Source organism: Electrona antarctica (genome assembly GCF_951216825.1).
Source record: "Electrona antarctica genome assembly, chromosome: 1".
NCBI classification, from domain to species: domain Eukaryota; kingdom Metazoa; phylum Chordata; class Actinopteri; order Myctophiformes; family Myctophidae; genus Electrona; species Electrona antarctica.
Window position 1 is genome coordinate 56525364 of NC_136806.1, and position 25423 is coordinate 56550786.

The window sequence follows — 25423 nt, forward strand, 5'->3', positions numbered from 1 at the left end:
TGCGTAGGTGTATTCATTCTTGCTATGCATTAACCATATTATTATAGGCTTTTACATTATTTTTCCCACAAGAGTGCCTTGGCCTCATCGCTTTCTCTTTGAATAAATATTTTTTTTAAAGCGAGCAATGATTTTTTTTTAACTCAAGTCCCTGGAATAAAATATTTTTATATAGGGGTTGGTGGGCAAATGCATATAATTTTGGGGGTCCTTGACATGAAAAGGTTTGAGCACATAAGTGATAAACACAGTAGCAAGTTTCTCAGAAAACTGTTAGGATTTTTTTTGGTAGAATCAGCCTCAGTTCTTAAACTCAATAGCCATAACTAATTACACCCAAGTGTGCTGCTAACACAGGAGACGTTTTTTTCCCTCTTCAGCGCATAATAAAAACTGTTCTTGTGCCTGCAAGGTTCCTCCTCGAGTGCACTCAAAAACACCTTCATACGAGGTAAACACATTGTTGCCACGGTACCCGTAGCCATGGAGACGGGAATCAAAGCTCAACTTTACACCGCCGCCAGAGATGGAGAGGGGTGGGGTCAGGGGGGGGGGGGGGGGGGGGGGGTAGACCAACAGACAAAGAGAGAAAGTGTATCAAAGCGACTGCAGTGGAGTGCACCAGAGAGAGAGAGAGAGATAGAGAGACAGAGAGAGAGAGAGTGTGCTTGGAGAGAGACGATAAGACAGACTCCTCTGCATTTATGCTGCCGCTGCAGCTTAATAAAAAAGGTATTAAGTGGTCAAGCCGACTTAAACTTATTAAACCCAGTGAGAAACGAAACCCAAAACATTTCAATTAACAAGGTGTTGATATGCTTCGAGGAGAAAAGGTTGCTGCATGCTGAGATAATATGGCAGCGTTAATCTTCTTCTGGGGACATATTGCTGTGCAGATGCAATGTAGTAGTAGAGCTTCTGGTTGTGCTTAAGGACATCATTCTAGTGTCCCAGATTTGCGTTTGCGCATGTGCGTGTGTGCATGTGCGTGCATGCGTGCATGCGTGTGGAGCCCCATATGGGTTTCGCATGCATTTGTGTATACACATGCACATGAATAGAATATCTTCTTAGTGATTATTGATTCTATAAATCGAATAATTGAGAAGTGAATAATAAAAATATCTACATATTAGCGATTCAATGCGAAAAGATAAAGCACTATTTTATATACTTTGTCGTACAACTGTCAGCAAAAACAAAAATAAGCCTATCTACAAGCTCACAACACATCGCAAGAATGTTATTTTAGCAAAAAAAAATGTATTGATAATTTAATTGCAGAGGAAAACAAAGAGAGTCCCGCACGCTGTCTTCACTTATTCATATAAAGATGTGTTAATAGGGATACAATGTTTCGGTCAGTCGGACCTTGATCACGCTATAATTAGCCCTTCACTAAGTCCCTCCCCAACCCATCCTTGTCCAATAGGCACGTTAGCAGCGAAGAAAGCTTGACCTGCATAGCAACCGTTGATAAACTATTTGGATTGGTATTGGACAATCGCTTTTTTGGGGTGGGATTTAGTGAAGGGCTAATTATGTCTCCTGTATTTTGCTCTTCAATTGCATTACTGCGACGCACCTGTCCATCTCCGTATAGGTGTGCCAAGGGTTGATTATAAAGTGCATTCCACTGAAACAGCATGTCTCCTGGCTGATTGATTGATTGAAATATGTATTAACAGTTTGCAGAATTACAGTACATTTCAAGCACAAACTCAATACAAAGGCTGTTAACTGTGAGTGGACGACCCAATTAAGCATTACACTTGTTTACAAGAGGGTCCACAACTGAAGTTCCACTCTGAAACCAACCATCTTATCGTCTCCATTTGGCTATAGCAACTTGTGCCAAGTGAACATTTGAGCGAGCTGGTAGACTCACATGGAAGAGACAAGCCAACCTCTCTAGCTCAGAACACATCCAGGCAGTGTTGTTTTCGTCGACTAAAACTATGACGAAAAATGTTCGTCAACGACCTTTTTTCCACTGACGAAAACTAAATGGAAACTACGTGAAAACTATGCCATGATGACTAAAACTATGACTAAACTATACTGTCTACTATACTGTGCTGTCGATTTTGTCAACAAATAAAAACTAAGCTAAAATGTTAGGAAGGGACTAGTGGACAAGAGATCCAGTATAAGTAAAAGACAAGTCATTTTACACTTGGTTACATGCTGAAAATAGCAGATCTACAAGCTCGCGACGCGTTGTGAGCTTGTAGATCTGCTATTTGTGTAAAATCAGTCATTACAACGGCATCAAGGCCAAAACAAATTTTATTCGACTAAATCAACTGTAGATTTAGTCGACTAAAATCGTATGATATTTAGTCGACTAAAACTAGACTAACACTAAAACATTTCGGGTGACTAAAATGTCACTCAAACTAAATGAAAACGTTTCGAGAGACTATGACTGAAACAGTACAAACAACATATACGCACAGTAATGCCAACATGACAGTCTGTACTGACGTGGGAAACATATTGTCAAAAGCCGTTCATGGGAGGGGCCGTCAGGTAGGCAGCGTTGACTGTGTTGGTAGATTCCACTGGTGAATGGTGCCTGCTTTTATGCAAGTTACATAGTCCACAGAAGTTGCAAATGCGTCCATGCACCTACAGTACTACATTGACGATGGTACAGTATTTACAACGGAGCAGTTTAACGTCATGCCCCAGGACGCACGCACGCACGCACGCACGCACGCACGCACGCGTTGACCCGGTCATATAGTACTTTCATTTCCACGGTCATTCACACAGAATTGTAAAATGAGGCTCACAAATCCAGGACGTTTAGCATTCCCTGTCTGTATAAGCCTGAGCATGAATTTAGTCTCAGAGAGAAAAATTTACACTCTGGATTTTGCAGTGTATGGTCTAGTTTGTGCTGAACATACATTGCATTATTAGTTATTACAGCATATTCTTAGTTTGTTTGTAGATAATGTATCATCGTATTAGTGCATTTCATTTTTAATAGCCAGGCTAAAAAAAAAACTATAGGACAGGTCGAATAAATTGCTTTACGGTTTACTAAAAGATGAATGACAAGTATTAAAAAGCAACAAACATCTTCATGCTACTGCCGCTTGCCAGGACAAACTAGAGTCAACAATGCATCCACCCTGGCTATCCCAAAATGATACATTTATTAGAGTTGTCGTTCTATGGACCCACAGTTCTGTTCATTTTGCCAAACACAAACTATTACTCATGGTCTGTCTAACAACCCATTCAGGGCGGGAACCCCTTTTGGTGTTTTAAAGCATTACGTTATACTTTAGCTATTGAAAAATAGCAGATCTACAAGCTCATAGCGCGGCACAGAGTGCCGCGCTACGAGCTTGTAGGTCTGCTATTTTTGAAAAATCGTGAAAATGTGGCGCAAATATTTGAATATATTCTTTCAGAGCGAACATTTTTAACTAAAATCTTTGCTTCTGGGGAGGTCCCTGGAACAACATATTTTCTGATGGGGGTCGGCGGCCAATTACAGAGATGAAATATTGAGCACCACTGATATAGAAACATAGGGTATTTCAGAAAACTGTCAAATTTAGGACCTAAATGGGCAAATTCACTAGGATGGCCCAGTTATAGCCGCTTCCTCGGCGACCTGACAGAAGGCAATTATTTTTAGCGGCATCTTGAAGTGAGCTAATTGGGTCGGATAAATCGTGTAGGTTTCATTCATGTGAAATCAAATCATTAAACGGGCTACCACAGACAAAATCTGGTGTGAACTGTGAACATCACGTTCGGGTTCGTAAATCTGGGACAGGGTTTCCTATAAGTTCCAGCAACGAGGAAAACGTTTAATTTCACACTATTACCTGGTAGAAGTTAACTCAATAGAATAACTTATATAATAATGACTATTCAGATCATTGTTATCTCACCTCCTACAATTGTAAACAGTTGTACAATTCTGTACTAAATCTAATCTAACAGGACTCTTTTCTTATGGGGACACTTGAACGCAATCTTTCAACATCAATCAAGGGTCAGTAGTAGGGATGTCCCGATACACTTTTTTCGTTTCCGATCCGATCCCAATACCACAATTTCTGTGTTAGCCGATACCGATACCGAATACCGATACCAGAGAATAATATTTATAATAATAAAAAAATATCGTATTGTTAAGTCCACTGACCGGGAATAGTGTTTATAGCTATTTATCTATATATCTCGTGTTGTGTTTATAGCTATCTAGCTATATATCTCGTGTTGTGTTTATAGCAGACTCCTCACTCAAATGTGCACTTGCAGTTTGGGCAAGTCCAAAGCAAAGTCCACATGCCCCAACATTGTATTAACCTGCCATAGTGTCAACCCCTTAACCTCGGATCGGTGGTTAGACTGGCATATTTGCCGATACCGATATGAACCGATATGAGACCAAATAAGGGCCGATACGATTTTTCCCGATACCGATACAGTATCGGGACATCTCTTAGTCAGAAGAATAAGTGTCTGCTCTTGAAACCATGTCTGCCAGATGTGTTTGACTATAAGTGAACCCAGAGAGGACTGTCTGCTGCTGGGGGGGGGGGGGGGGGGGGGCAGGTAAACACTCTTCCTGATTACCTTATCAGCTTACTGTGGCTAAAGCCATGCTGCCATGACGACAATGACAGACTGATCACATGACCTACTGACGGAGGAGGAGGAGAGGAGAATATTCAACCTGCTGAACAGTGTTGTTTTTGGCAGCAGATTTCTATTTTAGTTTTAGTCATAGTCTCTTGAATACTAGTTTTCACTTTTTGTCACATTTTAGTCACCTGGAATGTCTTCGTGTTAGTTTAGTTTTAGTCGACTAAATGTCATGAGATTTTAGTCGACTAAATCTACAGGTGATTTAGTCGACTAAAATGTATTTTGGCGGGCCTTGATGCCGTTGTAATGACTATTTTACACTTGCTAAAAATAGCCGATCTACAAGCTCACAGCGCGACGCGTTGTGAGCTTGTAGAACGGCTATTTTCAGCATGCAACCAAGTGTAAAATGACTTATACTGGATCTCTTGTCCACTAGCCCCTTCTTAGCATTTTAGTCTAGTTTTTATTTGTTGACGAAATTGTCAGTATATTTAGTCTTAGTTTTAGTCATCATAGCTTCGTTTTCATTTAGTTTCCATTTAGTCTTCGTCAGTGACAAAAGGTAGTCGACGAACATTTTTCGTCTTAGTTTTAGTCGACGAAAACAACACTGCTGCTGAACTACATGTCTGCAAGCACAACTCTGCTGCAAGGATTCTGAAGATCAATCAAGGGTATCCAATCCATCCAATCCTTTGGTGGCTGCAGTCAGTCAGTCAGTCAGTGAGTCAGTCAGTCAGTCATTCAGTCAGTCGGTCAGTGAGCGCACGAGACTGCATGAGCGCACACTCAACATGCCACATCTCGGCTTCTTCTAATATGGCGTATTGGTGTGTTCACGCATCAAGTGGGTACTGAGACACGTTTGACATTTTTAAAATACAAAATTCAACAAATAAAAGTTGTGTGACACTGTGAACCCCCCCCCCCCCCCAAAAGCCAAAATAAATAACAACCAACCTGAGTTTGAGTAAAAGAAAACTCTGGCCCGAGAGATTAACACATTTAGACCTGACGTCTTCTAAATCATGACAATTTTCTGATAAACCTCATGTTTCTATATCAGTGGTTCTCAACCTTTTCATGTCAAGGAACCCAGAATTTTCTGTATTTGGTTGTAGACCCACACCTGAAAATATATTGTTCCATTTCCAGGGACCAACACCCCCCCCCCCCACCCCCCCCCCCCCCCCCCTCCCCCAGAAGCAAAGTTTTGACTTAAAATGTTTCGCTCTGAATATATATATATTCAGAGATTTGCGCCTACAGTTTCACGATTTTTTAGTAAAATAGCAGACCTACCAGCTCGTAGCGCGCTTGTAGATACACCAAAAAGGGGTTCCCGTCCAGAATGGGCTAATTAAAGGCAGCGCCAATTCCGTTGAACTGCATCCCAAGCTCATAGCGTTTGCTACGAAATCCATGTTGACAGTGCCTGTGACTGTAACGCCTGGAGAGAGGGGAGGTTTCTCACGCTTCAAGCTCATCCGTGCAGGCATCATGCTCAAGGCCAAGGGGGGGGGGGGGGGGGGGGGGGGGAACGACGACACTGTCAGCTGTCTCAGATCTCAATATAGCATGAAGCAAGATCACTCGACAGAGCAGTACACACACATACGAGGCTGCAAGTTGTAGAGAGGCCGGGACCAGTGGCGTTTCCAGGAATTACATTTTGGACAGGCAAGATGTGTTAATTGTCGTCTCCCCGCGCACAATCGTAGCATTAAAGGTTTTCAAAGAGATATACCTGCCAGACGAGTAGGATACAAAGGCTGAAAGGCTTGCATTTGCATTCCAATGGGTGATTGAGGGTTGCGCTCTACCGCGACGGCCAATCAGCTGTCCACTAATAGTTCTCAGATCTTGTTTTTGTCCTCTTTTTTTCCCTCATTGTATGGATTTTGGACAGGCGGACGCCTGCCCTCGCCTTATTGTAGATACGCCTCTGGCCGGGACATCAGATTGAATAAACTGTAAATCTTTTTTAACATGTTCAACAGAAATGGTTTATAATTATGAATATTTTGTATACATTCAATTATTATTAGAGGCGGCGAACACACTGATTTTCTGATTTCGCTCTCCTCCAGCTTGGTCTACTACACCAGGGGTTCTCAACCCGTGGGTCGCGACCCCTCGGGGGGTCGCCAAATTATTTTAGGGGGTCCCCAAATTATAAAAAATAAATAAATAATAATAATATTTTCACGATTTTTCAAAAATAGCAGACCTACAAGCTCGTGGCGCACTATGAGCTTGTAGATCTGCTATTTTTAAATAGCTAAATTATAACAATGCTTAAAACACCAAAAGGGGTTCCCGCCCAAAATGGTTTAAGGTTATTGTAGCAGTCAATTTATATTGGGGGTCGGGAGGGGGCGGGGCGGGGGTCCCGAGACGTTGCCAAAGCATTTTCGGGGGTCCCCGGCCAAAAACGTTGAGAACCCCTGTACTACACTACAGGCTTGATGTGAGCCGTTACCTGCACCAGCTGTTTCAGACACTTGTAATTCCAAAGATAATTGTTTAAGCCGTTTTTAAGTTTTCTGTGTTGAGCTCTCCATGGGTGCTGAAAGTGCACCTAATGCGTTTAAGTCTGATTTGTTTGTCCGTCTGTGGGGGAGGGCAGCTAATGTGGGGGGCTTGGTAAATGGTGCATTTATATAGCGCCTTTATCCAAGGCGCTTTACTACATAGACTGTGCATTACATTCACCCATTCACACACACACCGATGGCGGATGGAATTCTCTGTCTCTAGTGCCCTGTTCTTAGATCTCAGTCTTGTATTGAATGTTGTTGTTGTGTGTATTTTTTACTATGATCTGGCTGCAAACCAATTTCCCGCAAGGGACAATAAAGCTAACCTTGAACCTTGAACCTTGAGGAAACCATGCAAGGCACCAACCTGCACATCAGGAGCAATTGGGGGTTCAGTGTCTTGCTCAAGGACACTTCGACACCAACTCTGGGGGAGCCCGGGTTCGAACTGGCAACCTTGCGGTCGAAATGGACCCCCAGATATCACACACACACACACACCCCGGTAAACTGCTTGCTCAGAACAGAGCACCATGACTATAGCATAGAGTATATAAAGGATAGACCGAACTGGAGCGTTAGCCCCGCCCCCCCGCTATTCATTTCAGTGGAAGTTGCTCAGTAGCGTTTTGAAGCACCCGGAAGACTTCCGGAAGTATAATGATAACTCAATGGCTCGAGCGAGCGGAAGTTTAGCCTAGCCTAGCCCCGGACCTCAATTTTGAGGTCCGGGCTTTTCACGTGACGTCATGAACGTCCGTCCACTTCAACGTTGGATAGCCTTACTGGGGGCTTGGACTATAGCACTCCACTGCTCTGTCAGGAAGAGTGTGGAATCACTGTGCATGCCAGGCTGTCATGGATGCAGGTGTGTGGCATGCAGCCTTATTCTGTTTTTGAGTGGTGCAACCACTCCAAGGAACAGCAATTAACCTATGTGACTATCTTACTATGAGTACCAGTAGGGGCAAAAGTGGCGCTGTTGTGCCAGAAACAGAGAGAGAGAGAGATAGTGCTGCACTGTTGCCAGCTAATGAGAGAGAGAGAGAGAGAGAGAGAGAGAGAGAGAGAGAGAGAGAGAGAGAGAGAGGGGGGGGGGGGGGGGGGGGGGTGTAGGGGGAGAGGGGAGTTGCACCACTCAGTTCACACGGGTGTGATTTTAAAGAATGTGTGCATTCCTCACAGAAACCCTTTGGTTTGTTTTCACAGTCATTAGCTGCAAATCATAGACATGGTCATAATACTAGACAGGCACTAATAAGTGGTCACTTTACCTCTCTGCCCAGAACCAATGCACTTTATGAGATAGCAGTAATGTACAGAGCCATTGCATACTCAGCAGTCACCAGTGACAGGGATTAGACAAGTATGGGGGGTAAAAAAAAGGGGAATAGACATTACTAAGTTGTTAGATCGTGAAAAAGGGGTTGTACAACATTGCTATTTCTTGTTTAACCCATTTAGACCTGAGCTCGATTCTACAAAGGCCTTCTAAATCCTGACAGTTTTCTGAAAAATCCATGTTTCTAAAATCCATGTTTCTATGTCAGTGGTTCTCAAACATCTTCATGTCAAGGACCCCCAAAAATATATATAATTGGCCGCCGACCCCCATCTCAAACTACAGTATGTAGTTCCAGGGACCCGCCAGAAGCAAAGCTTTGAGTTAAAAACGTTCACTCTGAAAGAATATATATTCAAAGATTTGCGCCACATGTTCACGATTCTTCAAAAATAGCAGACCTACAAGCTCGTAGCGCGGCGCTATGAGCTTGTAGATCTGCTATTTTTCCAATAGCTAAAGTATAACATAATGCTTAAAACACCAAAAGGGGTTCCCGCCCCAAAATGGGTTTTAATGTCTTTCAGTAAAGTCTCTCCTCATTATCCTATAGTGTCAAAAACACAACACATTACAGGGGGATATCCAATGTTCCACCCCGTTTCAATTCATTGACATTTCAGGCATTTGGGCAACAATCCTATATCAATAGCAGCTGACCGTGTAGTTTGATGTTTTGCTCAGAACACTGGGAACACATTATGATAAGGATCCACCCTTCAGTTGCAGGTCGGTGTCTGTTCTAACCACAACTGGTGTCCAAGTGGTGTCCATTTAAAATCACGATGGGCTCAAGAGATAGCATGGACCCTAAACCACTTAGCATTAATGGCTGGTATCTGGACTAGAGGCCTGTTACAGCTCCAGTCGATCTTCAAGTGCCGAATTACTCACCCTCTACTCCGTGCTGCCCTCATTCCCGTGACACTCGTTCCACTCAGTGGGGAGAAACATGGCTCTGAAGCGCCGCAAAGGGCCTGGTTTATCAGGCTACGTAGCAAGACGAGTGGGTTTGAGGCTAAAAGTCACCTTGAATGTAAGACTATGCAATGGCTACTTCTGGTTAGTGATGGGAGATTAATCGGCAAACACATCGGTTATCGGACCGATTTTAGTTGTTTTTAGATTAAATCGGCATCGGTTCGATTAATCAATCAGACCGATTAATTAACCGGTCCGATCAATCGGTCTGTCTTTACAGATAAACAAGCACAAAGTAACAGCTTGAACAGATCTACAAGCTCACAATATTAAATATGAAAAGGTATTTCAGTTAAATCTGACTTGCCTAGAAGCCTGCAATGCAGATACCCTTTTACATACAGTATTTTTTCAGAATGGACAGAATGAGATCATATCGACATTGGTAATATCGGTTATCGGCCATAACAGCAATTAATAATATTGGATATCGATATCGGCCAAAATGTCTCATCGGCACATCCCTACTTCTGGTACGTTTGACCCGACCCGTTGTTGATTTTGACAGCAAGTTTTGATTTACTTCTAGTCATAATAGTCTTTTGAGTAAAATTCCACTTATATCGTCATATTTGAGTCACCTGAAATGTTTTAGTTTTAGTCTAGTTTTAGTTACTTATTTACATACTAAATAACATGATTAGAGAAAGATAATATTTTAACATTTAAAATTAGACAAAAACAATGTTGGCGACCCATGGCACTCATGCGCAGCAAAGCATTAGCAGTTGTCGTCTTAGTTCTACTGGCTCTATTCTCCTCCATAACATTTGTGTACTTTAAGTTTTGACAAAATTGTCTTAGCTTTAGTCATTATATAGCTTATTTTTTTAGTTTTCATTCAGTTTTTGTCAGTGAAAAAAGGTAGTCAACAAACATTATCACTGCTTGGACCATGAGACGTTTTAGCTTTGAATTTGATCTGCTGTCTACATTTCTAAAGTCTCCTGTTTGAATGTTCTGTATCGTCCTGGTGCACTATTATGTAAAATGGTAAATGGTGCATTTATATAGGGCCTTTATCCAAGGCGCATTACATAGATTCACCCATTCACACCCACACATTCATACACCGATGCCGGAAGAAACCATGCAAGGCACCAACCTGCACATCAGGAGCAATTAGGGGTTCAGTGTCTTGCTCAAGGACACTTCGACACCAACTCTGGGGGAGCCCACAGGGTTCAAACTGGGAACCTTGCGGTTCCCATCCGGCCACTCTACCTCTGAGCCACCGCCGCTATGTGACACTCCTACATGCGAATGCACTCATAGTCAATCCCCGTGTCAACGCCCTGGACTCGAACCTGGGTTCTCCCACGTGGGAAAACAACCATACCAAGCGGTCAAAAGGGAATCCCCCACAAGGGGATATTTTAGGCGTTCTGGGCTACAGGCAGAGTTAACTTAACCTCATCGTTCTCAAACAAAGTATCTTTGACTCTGATCTAAACCTGGTGAACCTGTATCACGTTCTTGCTGTGTGTCTCCATGTGCAGCCACTGGTGGTGGACTACCAATGAAGCAGGACAAAAGGCCGGGGAGCAGGGATGCATGACTTGTCATCCATTCACGAGGACAGAGGATATTGCTTCATTCGCCATATCCCTGCTTGGCTACCCAGGCCTGACCCAAATAACATGCCCCAAAATATGACACTGTACTGTAGCTTTAGTTTTAGTATAGCAGCTACTTCCTCTCAAAACAACCCCCATGCCTTTGACGTCTTTGTTTCTTAGATAATCTTTTATCTTTGTGTTTTTTCTTTTGCCCCGTCTTGCTCCTGGAATCTCTTAGATTTTCTCCCGTAGCCCTGCAAGGCCACTCTGCATGCTTCCATTCCCTCTGGATGGATTTATCAGCGTTTCTCCTGCCTGCTCTGTCAGATAGCACAGAACCCTAAGCTGGCAGTGGCATTATAATATTACCTTGAAATGTCTAAAACGTTAAAGCTATCTTAATGCCACGGCACTTATCTTCCCTTTCTCGCTCAGCCGGCCTCTGTTAAAGCAGGCTTTGTTAATGATATGCAGTGCGTGCCTCTGTAAGCATCTCTCTGCATGACTCCAGAGAAATGCCTCACTAACCGTTGAACTCCTTTCCCCTTTTAAAGAGTACACATCAAGGTACAGATTTAGTGGCCTTCTTAGTTCAGGGCTTGGGGTGTAGTGGGTGGTGGTGGTGGTTTGGTTATGCAACACATTCCAGGAGACAATTAGCAGTCTGTCAGAGCCCTCTGCATTCACAGCTTTCTTTTTGTCTTTTGGATAATTGTAGCCTGAAGTCTGCGTAAAATAATGAATGTATATCTACTAAAAACAAGAAATGGATGTTTGAGAATAGGTGTTTTGGCTGCCTTCCACGACGAACTAACACTTGTTGAGCGGCTACAACGAACATGTCGAACATCACAAGGGACGACGACGAATGTTGATAAGCTAACCTGCATTTGAAAGAAGCAGCGAATAGACTGAACTCTACTAGTCGAGAATGTTTTTTTTCCCCCCTCAAGGAGACAATAATACTGTCAGTCTTGTGAGAGTTCCTCTGCATATTAAAGGGAATATAGCAGCAGGCAAGCATTAACGTACTGTATTTTCAAGAAAATTGTTACTTTTAGTTGCGATTGATTGAAATAAATATCAAATGTAAAAGAGGAGAGGAGCTGTAATTGTTTAGACTGGAGGCTGGGCTGCAGTCCAGGTCTTTAACGAAAATATATGGCAAATGAACAGGATTGCCTAGTAGTTTTAGATGTTCATTCATTAGAAGTTTCTCTTCATAAGAGCATCAGCTAAATGTCCATAGGGTAAAATTCTAAGTGAAACAAATTTCACTCGGGTAGGAAAAAACAACATTTTTTTAATCAATCCAAGTGTAAGACTCCATTCAAACTAAATGTCATCTCGGGAGCAACACAACACACGCCAAGAGGCTCCTAAGAGCTGATGCACACTAATGGCTCAGGAAAAGGACAAACAATGTCATGGGCCATAATTCAGGACATTTCCTCAATTTGTTCAACATGCTACCGAGTTTACCATTTAAATGTCACATAAATCATCTTATCCTCCACTTTGGTTGTCCTTTATCTAAGGCACCGGCGACTGGCCAGTGGCCATGCACGCTTTGTTTTTTGGAATTCAAGTACAGCGACTACTTCCCTGCTGATTAGCAGGGCTGTCAAACAACATTAAATCCTTGGTTTGTGTGTGGATCCATTAAAAATGCAACATTTATTTAAAGCATATATTTTAATATGCGTTCTTCTCAGGCTTGGAGAGAAGGGAAATAACAGTGCATTTGATACGTTATATATATATATATATATGCACAAATAGACAATATGGTTGGCAGCTATTGTAATGACTCATTCATTAAAAGTCTGGATTAATTATTACGAGTCAAGTTTCGACATCATTTTCATGTACTTTCAGTTAGTGAGAGGGCGGGTATTTAATGTTCTCGTCGATATCTTTTAGAGGATGTCATAGTATTGCAAGGCAACAACCATGATTCAGCATATTTTACTGATATCTTGGACTATTTTCAATTGGCAGTGAAAATGAACTCTATCAAATATGCCAGACAGAGTACTCAAACAACAGTGACATATACAATTACGTGCAGTACACTTTAACCCATTTTGGGCGGGAACCCCCTTTGGTGTTTTAAGCGTTACGTTATGCTTTAGCTATTGAAAAATAGCAGATCTACAAGCTCATAGCTACGAGCTTGTAGGTCTGCTATTTTTGAAAAGTCGTGAAATTGTGGTGCAAATCTTTGAATATATAGAACATTTCTAACTAAAACATTTGCTTCTGGGGGGGGGGTCCATGGAACAACATATTTTGAGATGGGGGTCCGTGGCCCAATAGAGATAATTCTGGGGGCCCTTGACATGAAAAAGGTTGAGCACAACAGACATAGAAACATGGGTTTTTCAGAAAACTATTAGGATTTAGAAGCCTTTTTTTTTAAATCGCCATCAGTCCAAAATGGGTTAATTGGTGCAGCAGACAAACCCAGAAATGTATGATAATAAACGTACAGTATGTGTCAGTGACTGTGCATGCGGTCTCTCAAGCCAGCCTATCTGCTCTACGATCTTCAAATGCTCTCCAGAGGCAGCCTTGTACAGTAATTCAGTCTGTTTATTTCGAGAAGAGGACGCTGTCATCTTCCAACGGATAAAGCTATTTAGACTGCGAGGTATTCGAACAATCGTGACATAGTGTTCCCGAAAATGTATTTTTAAAACATTGTATATTTAATCAGGAGGACGTCGTCTGTCCCCCAGCAAAAGTAGGCAGCTGTGAGCATGGAAATAGGGCGCACACCGTGGTGGAAAGTACTGTACTTCATTAGAATTTTGAGGTATTTGTACTTTACTTGAGTATTTCCAATTTCCAGTACTTTTACTTCTCCACTATATATTTCGGATCCAAATATTGTGGTTTTAATCTACTACATTTATTTGAAATTGTTTACTTTGTAGATTTTGATTATTATTACAAAACATACCTTATAACCATATCAGCCCTAAATATAATTTGGCCATTTGAAAATAGCTGATCTACAAGCTCACACAATGCTTGTGAGCTTGTGGATGGGCAATTTTCAAAGGGTGCATTTTGAGTTTCGGAACTTTTACTTGTGACCGAGTATTTCTATATTGCAGTATTGAATACTTTTACTTAAGTAAAAAATGTGAGTACCTTTTTCCACAACTGGGCGCTCATGACTCATCTATACAACTCCACTCCAACAGTCTTGGTCTTGAGCTCAGTCATTTCCTAAACTAACGAATCTGTGGATTATTAATTATCACAAATTGAAACAGCTGTCATTAAAAAAGTCCATATCTTTTGAAACAGATCTTAAATAATACGAGTTGTTTAAGCAACTACAATATGTGGTATATATGGAAGTGGGAAATTACAGGATATCTGCCATATTTAATTTATTACTTGCCATATTTAATGTATTACTTGTGTTCAGAGCTGCACAATTACAGACGGGTAGGCGGGCGGACGCCGGCGGAAGCGTTTGTGAATAATTGCAGGAGCAATGTGCCTGTCTGTCTTCACAGATTGTGTGCACATGACATTATATCCATCGCAAATACAGTTGTTTAAATGTGTGCACAGACGTGTAAATTGTGAGCAATTGCAACGTCGTTTTAACCCATTTAGATCTGAGGACGATTCTACAAAATGTCTTAGAACTCCCGACTGGAAAAAGTCATGTTTCTGTGTCAGTGGTTCTCTCTCAAGCTATTTCATGTCAAGGACGCCAGAGATTATATGAAATTGGCCGCCGACCTATGACCTGATCTGAAAATATGTTGTTCCAGGCACCCTCCTTCCTGAAGCAAAGATTTTAGTTAAAAATCGTCCGGCTGTGAAAGAATATTTATTCAAAGATCTGCGCCACATTTTAACGATGTTTTTCAAAACAATAGCAGATCTACAAGCTCATAGCGCGGCACAGAGTGCCGCGCTATGAGCTTGTAGATCTGCTATTTTTTCCAATAGATAAAGTATAACATAATGCTTAGAAACACCAAAAAAGGGGTTCCCGAATCCCGTCCAGATTGTTTTAAGACCCTGGTACATTTTGGCCTACTCTAAGACTGACACATTGCCTTTGGTGATCATCACTGATCAGCCAGCATTGTGTTGAGGAGAGAAGGGGCCATGTTACCCTATGGGTGTCCTGGAGCAGTTGCAACAGCCCACAGGGCATCACAGTCACCAAGCTGACTTGACTTTGTGTGACAGTCAGCTCAGATACACTGCAGAAGAGAACACTACTAGAGCAGAAATCTCTTATCTAGTCCATATTTAAACGTATTGCCGTAAATCGACGCTCCCTCCTTGATCGTATGCTACCGCGTCACACGAAAGCACCAAAGCAATTCTTCTGAATGCTGCCTTCCTTCCAGCATGGCATGGAAAGGAGCGGCGTTTACATTTCTTTCACCATAGTAAATGCTGCATTCGTGGTCTGGAGAGGGCAGTTGCTTTACAGACGGGTAAAAGTTGCAGTGGCTGAAGCCCCTTTTGATGTCTGTGTGCACGCCCCTACCAAACCACTGGTTTGCTACTGTACAGTTTGCAAAGAAGCAAGACTTAACTACTGTAGTAGGTGTAAATTAGATTCATCAAGTGACTGTCCATATACCATGTTATATACAAAGGAACCCCCTCTCTCATAATGTAACCTAATTTCATGCTATTGAGTAACAGATGGAAGGAGGAGGGGGGGAAAAAATACATGATCAAATATTAAGGGCATGGGTGCCTTTCTAACACAGGCAGACATGTTTGAGCCCCAAGGCAGTGGGTTGCTGCTATGCAATTATATTCAGTAATAGTTTATGGGAGATGTTGCGACTCTGCTTCCTCGCTGAATTAAATAAAAAAAAACACACACACATTTGAAATGTTTATTTATGTCCACATAATGAGAAGTACAGGAATACCTTGTACAAAAGGACATAAACACTGCCAGTGCAGTTTGACAATAGGAGAGCAGCCAGTTACAACGTGCATGGACGGCAAAGCATCGTTACATACAGTACAGCTGACATGTCGGACACAGGACAGCAGACATAAATCATGGATAAAGGAAACAACGCCTCCTCCAAATTGAGAGGCTTCCTATAATGGCTGAAACTGAGCAGTACCTCGCTAACTGCTTGGCTCTCCTTTTGGAAAGGCCGGCCATTTGTAAGCCCCTCACAACCAACGTATGCACATGCCCTAGGCTGCCAAAGATCAAAACTAAAAGTTTACATCTGTAGCCTAGCTGTGAGAAGGTCTGCACTAGCTGCTGATACTTCACCACTTTGGTTATAAAGGCTTCTCCCAGGCTATAGTATGCGCACGCACGCACGCACGCACGCACGCACGCACGCACGCACGCGAGAATGACCCATAGCCCCTATTCACCCCCAAGCATCTGCCCCCTAGGCTAGCTAGCTAGTACCAGAGTGTAGAGTAGGAGAGTAGCGACACGCTTTGATCTCTCCGCAAAGCGAGTGCCTATGGGCTATAGTTCCAAACATTGCTCCTATGGCTGGAACTATCCCATTGAGATAGAATGAGCACTTCCGCATTCCACTGTTACAATGGGAGTCAGCGCTAGTGTCGCCACTCTCTTACTAGATTACTCTGGCTAGTACCACTGCAATGGTAGAAATATCCAACAAACACAGGATCTGTACGTTACTAGCACATCTTACATTACTATTGGTACAAAACAGTTTGACTAATAGCATTGCCTCAACTGGCTTCGGTTTAACTAAACTAAATTTAGGCCCGACGTCGAAATTTAAAATGACTTCTGGAGGATTTACCTCCTGAAATACCCATGTTTCTATATCAGTGGTGCTCAATAGTTCATGTCAAGAACCCCAAAAATTATATGTATTTGGCCGCCGACCCCCATCTGAAAATATGTTGTTCCAGGGACCTCCCCAGAAGCAAAGATTTGAGTTAAAAACGTTAAAATATATATTCCAAATTTGTGCCACATTTTCACGATTTAAAAAAAATAGCGAACCTACAATCTCGTAGAGTGCCACTCGGTGGCGCGCTATGAGCTTGTGGATCTGCTATTTTTCAATAGCTAAATTATAACATGTTTAAAACACCAAAAGGGGTTCCCGCCCAAAATGGGTTCATCTAGTATAGATAATGTTTCCGTCATCTGAATTACTGGAAGGTTCCAATTAATTCTGCATGCAGCAGCATGCATGGATTAAAGCAAAAATAAATGACTCATGACAAACGTTTACTTTATATGGCCAAGTCCTTATGTGTGATTGTGGCTTTAACCTTTGCTTCGATATGAAATATCCGAGACCGTTAGGATTTTGTGGAAGATGCTTCTGAACATAATTATCGTTAGCTCCAAAAGCTCCAAAGCTCCAATCTTAATGATAATAAACAAAAATAGCAGATCTACAAGCTCTGTAAAACACTTAAAACACTGCTTAAAACACCAAAAGGGAATTCCATGAGCATGCCTCAGGAGACATCATGGAATCCTACACCAGCACACACAAAGTTCACAAACTATATTAATTTACAATAGTCTGAGCCCATCAATGAAACAAACTAATTTAGCTGACAAAGCGAGTCATTGGTGTATTCCTCTATCAGCAGAGAAAAGATTTTAAAAAAATGGCAAAACATAATTAAGTCAAGCCTTTTGGGAAAATAAGAACAACTGTTCCCTATGGTGATTGTTCTAGCTGGTTTCAGCATTAAAACTCTTAATTAGGAAATGTGGCAGCAAACTGCTTGGCATAATGATGGAAGATCAGCATTTGAGCTATTTCAAATGGACCATGGATAATAAAAACAAAGAAAATGAAAGAAATAATCTACTAAACTGAACATGCTGTACAGGTCAAATAGTGCACCCCTTCAAGCACAGTAGTCTTGGTGTGCACACACACACCCTTTTTTTGAGCTGCACATTCAGTACCAATTAAATCCTCTATACTTGATAAAACTAAATTTTCACTCTACACAAATCGGTTCGCCAAATGTCGATAATATCGTCCCACACACACTCACACAACACACACACACACAGCTGTCATCGTCAGACATATGTAGGGCAGTGAGGTCAACCAAAATGAGCCGGCAATGATGGCTGCTGCTGGGTTTCCCTGGCAACCACTGCTTGTCTGAATCAATGTTACAGCTATACAGTGTTGTTTTCGTCGACTAATACTATGACGAAAAATGTTCGTCGACTACCTTTTTTCACTGACAAAAACTACAAAAAACTAAATTAAAAACTAAGCCATGATGACTAAAAACTAAGACTAAATATACTGACAATTTCGAACAAATATAAACTAGACTAAAATGTCAGGAAGGGACTAGTGGACAAGAGATCCAGTATAAGTCATTTTACACTTGGTTGCATGCTGAAAATAGCTGAGCTTGTAGATCGGCTATTTTCAGCTAGTGTGAAAACAGTCATTACGACAGCATCGAGGTCCGACAAAATACATTTTAGTCGACTAAATCAACCGTAGATTTAGTCGACTAAAATCTTATATTTAGTCGACTAAAACTAGACTAACATTAAAGCATGTTGATCTCTGTATTTGCCTGTATGTGTGTGAAGAGGGCAAACCAATTGATTAAGTAATCAATTGGTCAATTGGTGTGGGGTTGCCATGGCAATCAATTGGCTGAGGCAGAGGCTGGAAATTGCACAGGTGAGGGTACTTGGCCTCATTAGGCCCACTGGCAGAGCCTGACCAGAGCCTTTTGTGGTGGTTCTGGAGAACCGTGGGTCCGACCGACTCGATACCGGGCACTGCACTCCCTGCAGGGGTGTGGAACGCGTGTGTCAAATCTGAAGTCGGTGGGGCAAACGGTTCTCGAGTTACGTGCATTACAACCGTACACAAACACGCACGCACACACACAGCGCATTTATAGTAGGACTAGACCTGTATGTGCCTGTCGCAGTCGGCCACCGGCCTACTTGGGAACGATGCAACTTGGATACAGGTGATATGATATACGTTGCCATAGCACCCGTTTTAACTGTCAGCCGGTGTCCCACATGGAGATCTGTGTATGTGCCTGTGTGTGAAGACTGCAAACTGAAAAGTGTACTTGGCAATCAATTGGGCCCACTGGCAGAGCCTGATTGGTTGAGACTCAATTGGCTGTGGCAGAGGCTGGAAATTGCACAGGTGAAAGGAGTTGGCCTCATTAGGCCCACTGGCAGAGCCTGACCAGAGCCTTTTGTGGTGGTTCTGGAGAACCGTGGGTCCGACCGACTCGATACCTGGCACTGCACTCCCTGTGGGGGTGTGGAACGCGTGTGTCGAATGTGAGGTTGGTGGGTCAAACGGTTCTCGAGTTACGTGCATTGCAACCGTACACAGTCACACACGTACGCACACAGAGACGTGGCGCATTATATAGCAGATCTCAGCGGTTCCCAAACCTTTTTGGCCGTAAATGGTGCATTTATATATCGCCTTTTTTTTGTATGCAACATATGTTTATCATGTGACACAAAAGTATTTCCTATATCCAGTAAAAAATATTTCCTATGTCCATGTGCCTATATCCACATATATGAACCTGACTATGGGAAATATTCTGCATACTTGCCATATATTGGCATAAAATGTTCATACATTTACAATAAAACCATAGCACCACCATTAGGCTCTTCATGTCACGCACCCCCTAGAAGGCGCTTGCGCACCACGTCAGGGTGTGCTGCACGCACCGCAGTTTGGGCATCTAAACCGAAATAATAAATACTAGGCATGAACATAGGCTAGTACATATTCCAAACATGTGCAGATGCTGGACTGTACATCTAAGATGATCCTTTTAAATCTTCTCAAGGGAACTTTCAATTGCCATCTCTCAGTGGTGGAAAAAGTACTCAATTGTTTTACTTAAGTAAAAGTACCAATACTGCAATTTAGAACTACTTCGTTACAAGTGAAAGTACGGAATTGAAAATGTACTTGAGTAAAAGTACAAAAGTGTCGGCATAAAAGTAAAAGTAATCATTGTGCAGAATATGGCATTTCACAAGTTCAAAATGTGTACAAAATCTATTGAAAATAGCCGATCTACAAGCTCGTCGCATTGTGACGCATTGTGACGCATTGTGAGCTTGTAGATCGGCTATTTTCAAATGGCCAAAATGTATAGGGTTGAATTGGTTAATGAAAATCTCCAAACTTAAGTAACTAGTAACTAAAGTTTTCAAATAAATGTAGCGGAGTAAAAGTACAAATTTTGGCTCCTACGTAGATGCAGTGGAGTAGAAGTAAAAGTACTGGAAATTGGAAATAGTCAAGTAAAGTACAAATACCTCAAAATTGTACTTAAGTAAAAGTACTTAGTTACTTTCCACCACTGCCATCTCTACTGTGCTGTTAGCGCTCCAGCAGTGATCACCCACAGCGGAGGCTACTGCAGTATCTACACCCAAATGACTGCCAAGCAACAACAGGAAATATGGTATAATGACAAGACGGGTAGGAAACAGAGAAGCTGTTTGTAATTCCAATCACTACTTGTATGACTATACATCACTTTGGATTGTATGTTATAAAAAACAACAACAATTTAACAAACTAATGTTGGAATCACTGGGTCTCTTGTCAAAGCAAAGACTTGGCACCTCGATCTGCTTGGAAATCTGAAGAACACATATACATAATTAAATGAAATACATAAAGTTTGATCCTTACTAGTAGTTGAGCTGTGAGCCTCACTCTCTGTGTGTGTGTGTGTGTGTGTGTGTGTGTGTGTGTGTGTGTGTGTGTGTGTGTGTGTGTCTGCATGTGCAGTTGCGCACACACACTGACAGGGAGGATGTTGAGTCACCCACACACTGAGCGATGAGAACAGCAAGATATACAGAATACCACAACATCCGCTGTGTCCTTCAATTACCATGGCATATAGTGTCCTTGAGACAGGACCCAGACCCAAGGCTCACTTTAAACCACTCTGGTGTAATACCAGCAAAATGCCTAGAAATATAAAACGTGGAATTTCTCCATTTTAATACAGAGGTTTTTAATGTACATTGGGGCACCAATAATAGTCTACTGCAGGGGTCCTCAACTGCTGAAGGTCCACTAATATTTTTTGAAAAAGACTAAGGTCCGGTCCCATGAGCGCGACGCAGGCCGCCACGCGCCGAAAAGTTTGATTAATTAATTAATTTGATCAATTCAATTAATTAATTAATTTGATTAATAAATTAAGATTAATTTGTATTATTGCTCTTGTATTGCTATTGGAGACACTGGGGAGGCACTGGGGGGACACTCGGGAGGCACTGGGGAGGCACTGGGGAGACACTGGGGAGACACTGGGGAGGCACTGGGGGGGACACTGGGGAGGCACTGGGGAGGCACTCAGGGGGACACTGGGGAGGCACTCAGGGGGACACTGGGGAGGCACTCAGGGGAACACTGGGGAGGCACTCAGGGTGACACTGGGAAGGTACCGGGGAGGCACTGGGCAGGCACTGGGCAGACACTGGGCAGGCACTTGGTGGACACTGGGGGGGACACTGGGGAGGCACTGGCGAGGCACTGGACATTTCATATCACACACACCATGATTCACTACCCAGGGTCCACAGAGAGGTGGACCGCGGTCCGCCAGTTGAGGACCCCTGGTCTACTGTATGTCAACGTTGAGGGGTGTAAGCTCTACATCGCTTTGTGTCGTGTGTGCGTGCGTGCGTGCGTGAGAGTGGGTTGTTGCTAACAGCTCTTGCAGTGCTTCAACTCAGCAGAGAAAGAAAATAATCATTGGAATATGCCACTGTTCATTTGTGGGTGTGTTGGTGAATAAGTGAACAGTGATAGGCATCTGTTGCTTCACACAGCTAACTAATGCCTCCTACGCACTGCGAGCCGAGGCAGCGCGCTTCACAGTCTGTTTGATGACAGAGAATAGCATCAGTGAGGCAGCATCAAGCCATGCTGAGATTATTCTTTTTTTTCACAATTTAGGCATTTAGCACACGCACACAATTTAGGCATTTAGCAGACACTCTTAATCCAGAGAGATTTGCATTAAGCAAGAACAAAAAGCATGGCAATACATCACATCATGCGTAAGCTAAGAACGTAACAGTGGAATATCTATATAATGAAACTATGCATATATACTATATAGTGCTATGTCTACATAAAATGCTATCTAAGTTACATATCAAGTTGAGCCTTTGCATACTCCTGTACGGTCGTCGGACACACACACACACACACACACACACACACACACACACACACAAATGCCTTATAGCGCTATGGGACTGTTCTCTACTACGCTTGCATGAACTGCAGACCAGCCTCTCGTCTGTAGTGGAAATATAAATAACTTTTTACCAATACAAAGGTGGCTTGTGTGATTAGAAAGCCTACTTTCCTTAGTGGACGCACTCTGAGCCGCCCACCACACGTATAGAATGCACTTTTTGGCCAGAAAGGGATTGTTTTTTTCACCCGAAGAAAACATCTTGTCTATGAGACTTTCTCTTGGCAATATCGGTAGAGGGCGCAGTGGAGTAACTAAAAGTATTTGTTTCCCCCCGGTGGAAAAACAATCCCTTTCTGGAGTGTTGGGGGGCTCAGAGTGGTGGGGGGCTCAGAGTGGTGGGGGGCTCAGAGTGGTGGGGGGCTCAGAGTGCTTCTACTAAGGAAAGTAGGCTTTCTAATGACACAACCCGCCTTTGTATTGGTGAGTAGGTGAAACCTTTTTTATTTTCTTAACAGAGGAGAGGTTGGTCCGCGTTTCATGCGAGCCAGGAAATAGAGCGGTCGCCTATAGCCTCAATGCAACGGCAGTAAAGTGCCATAGGAGGCTATGGACCAGAGCTAGCTGCACCCTAACTCTATTCCATCAATGGCTGCACACTTGTGCACAGCCTCCTATTAGTATACCCACATATATCCACCTGTCACAACAACCAACAGGGCCAGATTGACACACCTGGGGGTCCCTGGGCACTGAGGCTCCAGAGGGCCCCCTACGAACATGCAGCCCATACAAGCACACATGCACACACTCACGATTTCCAATCTTAATCATTTTGAGCTGAGGTGTATCAATTACTAAATCCAGTCCATTTTTACAACTATTGCTCAAAGGCTGCAGTCCAGCTGAGCAGATATGCTTACGACAGTCTAGTATACAGTACAGTCCAGTGGTGACAAACTACAGTAGAAAACAAAAGGGCAGCAGCATATGGCAGGTGGAGAGTTTATATAATAAGATTACCTCATTAACAAGGTGACTGAGAGCTACTAATCCATGTTCCAATTGGGTACACCAACAGAGAGAGACCAATACACATACAGCAGTGAAATATCCACGACCCATGCAGTGAAACACACCTCACATGGACAAGCAATAATAAAGCAGAACACTGCTGTAAATGTAAACTCTAATTGCGTTAAATAGCTACATAGTTGTGCGCGCAGCAGCAGTGCGCATTGGGCTCCACTATGGCTTGTGGGCTGCCATAGGAGTACAAGCCCTACATAATGATCAGACATCCATTCTCATTGCTTTAGTGTTGCTATAGGACTTGCCAGCATTGATTGGACATGGTTAGTTGTAATTATTCTGACATGGCGTGCAGCCGTGCACCACACAGTATGTATGAGGCCACCATCATAAAGTGCATTAATGCATTGTCAGCTAAACTCCGCGCGCAGATCATAAACTTCACGTGGAGGAGAGGAGACGTCTCCAAAATATGCGCGGTTTTTACGCATCGGGGTGCATGGTAGCCCTTTAAAACCTCTTCAGGCTTAATTATGTCCAGACAGAAGAAGACAACTATTCACCTCCGAGATTCAAAATAAGACACACACAGTTCCACCAGACCGGAGGGGGAAACCATAACTAATAGGCCCATCAGAGTCTTGTTTAGGAAAATAGTGTGCATTTCTATTTCGGAACAGACATGATTAGAACCCCATTGTTATCAAACCCGCTTAGAACTTCTATCTGAAAACTCGATCCGTGCAATTATAGCTACATTGGCCTATCCCCTATAGTAACAGCCTCAGCTGGCTGGTGATTGGTCCTTGAATATATTATTTAATTCAATCTTACATGTTATTGTAGAAACCAATGTGTTCGTTCGTTCCCTCTGTTCTAACATAAATCATATCATTATTGTAGTTAAAGACTAATCAATTGTGGATTCTTTATGAGACCCCGATCGATCATGGCCTCGATCGATCCGCATTCCTCACCTTGGGGGAAATGGTTGGGTTGCACGACGTGCAGAAACGTGCGCGCCATGTGGAACAGGATCCCGATCGGTCCCGGTTCGTAGTGGGTCACGGTCTCGTAAACTCCCGCGGGCACGTAGCCGAAATCCAACTTAACCGGCGACGGTGGCGGCGGCTGCTGCGGCTCCGCCGCCGGCGGGGAGGGTCTCCGCTGGGACTCCGCCGGGAGGACAGCCGTGTGTTGCTGCTGCTGTGTGTGTCCGGAGGTCAGCCCCGCCATGCAGAGGAGGAGGAGCAGGGGGACACCTGTCTTCTTCCACATGCTTCTAGAGATTCCAGACGAGGAGGACGACATCATGGTGGTTGGTGGTGGTGCGCCCCAAACGATACAGGGTTAAATAGACACACAAACTGTCTGTAGATAGTCTTTCTTTATAGTCCTATAAACCTATCCCTTAATGGGACATAAATGAAAGGGAAGGGAGGGGAAGAAGAAAGGGAGCAAGACAAATAAAAGTCCCCAAAAATTTAATAAAAAAGGGACTGATTGCGTATTCTTTTCCCTTTTTTTAGGTCGGGCTTTCCGGGGAAACACTCGTGAGGATCATCATCGTTCCCACCGCGGCGAGTATAGCTCCTGATGGACGCGATCAAAGCAACCGGGTGTTTCTCTCTCTCTACTCCTCTTCTGTCCGCGGTCTGTGTGTCTGTGTGTGTCCACACAGTAGGATGAGGTGAGGAGCGCTACTAAAGCCTGGGTACCGAGGCTAGAGAGAGCGCTGCTGACTGCCTGGCTCTGGCTGGCTGGCGCGTCAACATGTGCGCGCAGGAAGGAAGATGCGCGCCTCGATCGGGACCGCGCGAACCGACGTGAACGCAACGCGCGCGGCTGGCTGGCCATGACAGGTCGAGGGAAACACAACTTGTGTCCAGTTAGGAAGGAATAAGCGCCGAAGCGCTCCTCCTGCCGGGGAGATGGCCGAATATCCCCCCAATGATAACAATAGCCAGTGTTGTTTTTTTTGGCAGGAAATTTTAGTTTTAGTCATAGTAGTCTTTTGAATAGTTTTTTTTCATTTAGTCTTAGTAACATTTTAGTCACCTGGAATGTTTTAGTGCTAGTCTAGTTTGTGTCAACAAAATGTCATAAGATTTTAG

General features: G+C 43.1%; 1 protein-coding gene across 3 annotated transcripts in view; it reads right to left on the bottom strand.

The window, feature by feature from the left end:
• The window catches only part of LOC306921564 (prominin-1-A-like), a 107380-nt gene extending 82332 nt beyond the window's left edge, over positions 1-25048 (bottom strand). Inside the window, exon 1 of one of the 3 annotated variants that reach the window (XM_079498742.1) lies at positions 24287-25048. In XM_079498742.1, coding sequence (XP_079354868.1) covers positions 24287-24623 — 337 coding nt within the window. In that variant the 5' untranslated portion in view covers positions 24624-25048. The remainder of the gene's footprint in view (positions 1-24286) is intronic. The other 2 variants (XM_079498744.1, XM_079498743.1) reach the window with 2 other exon arrangements.
• Positions 25049-25423: the final 375 nt, after the last annotated feature.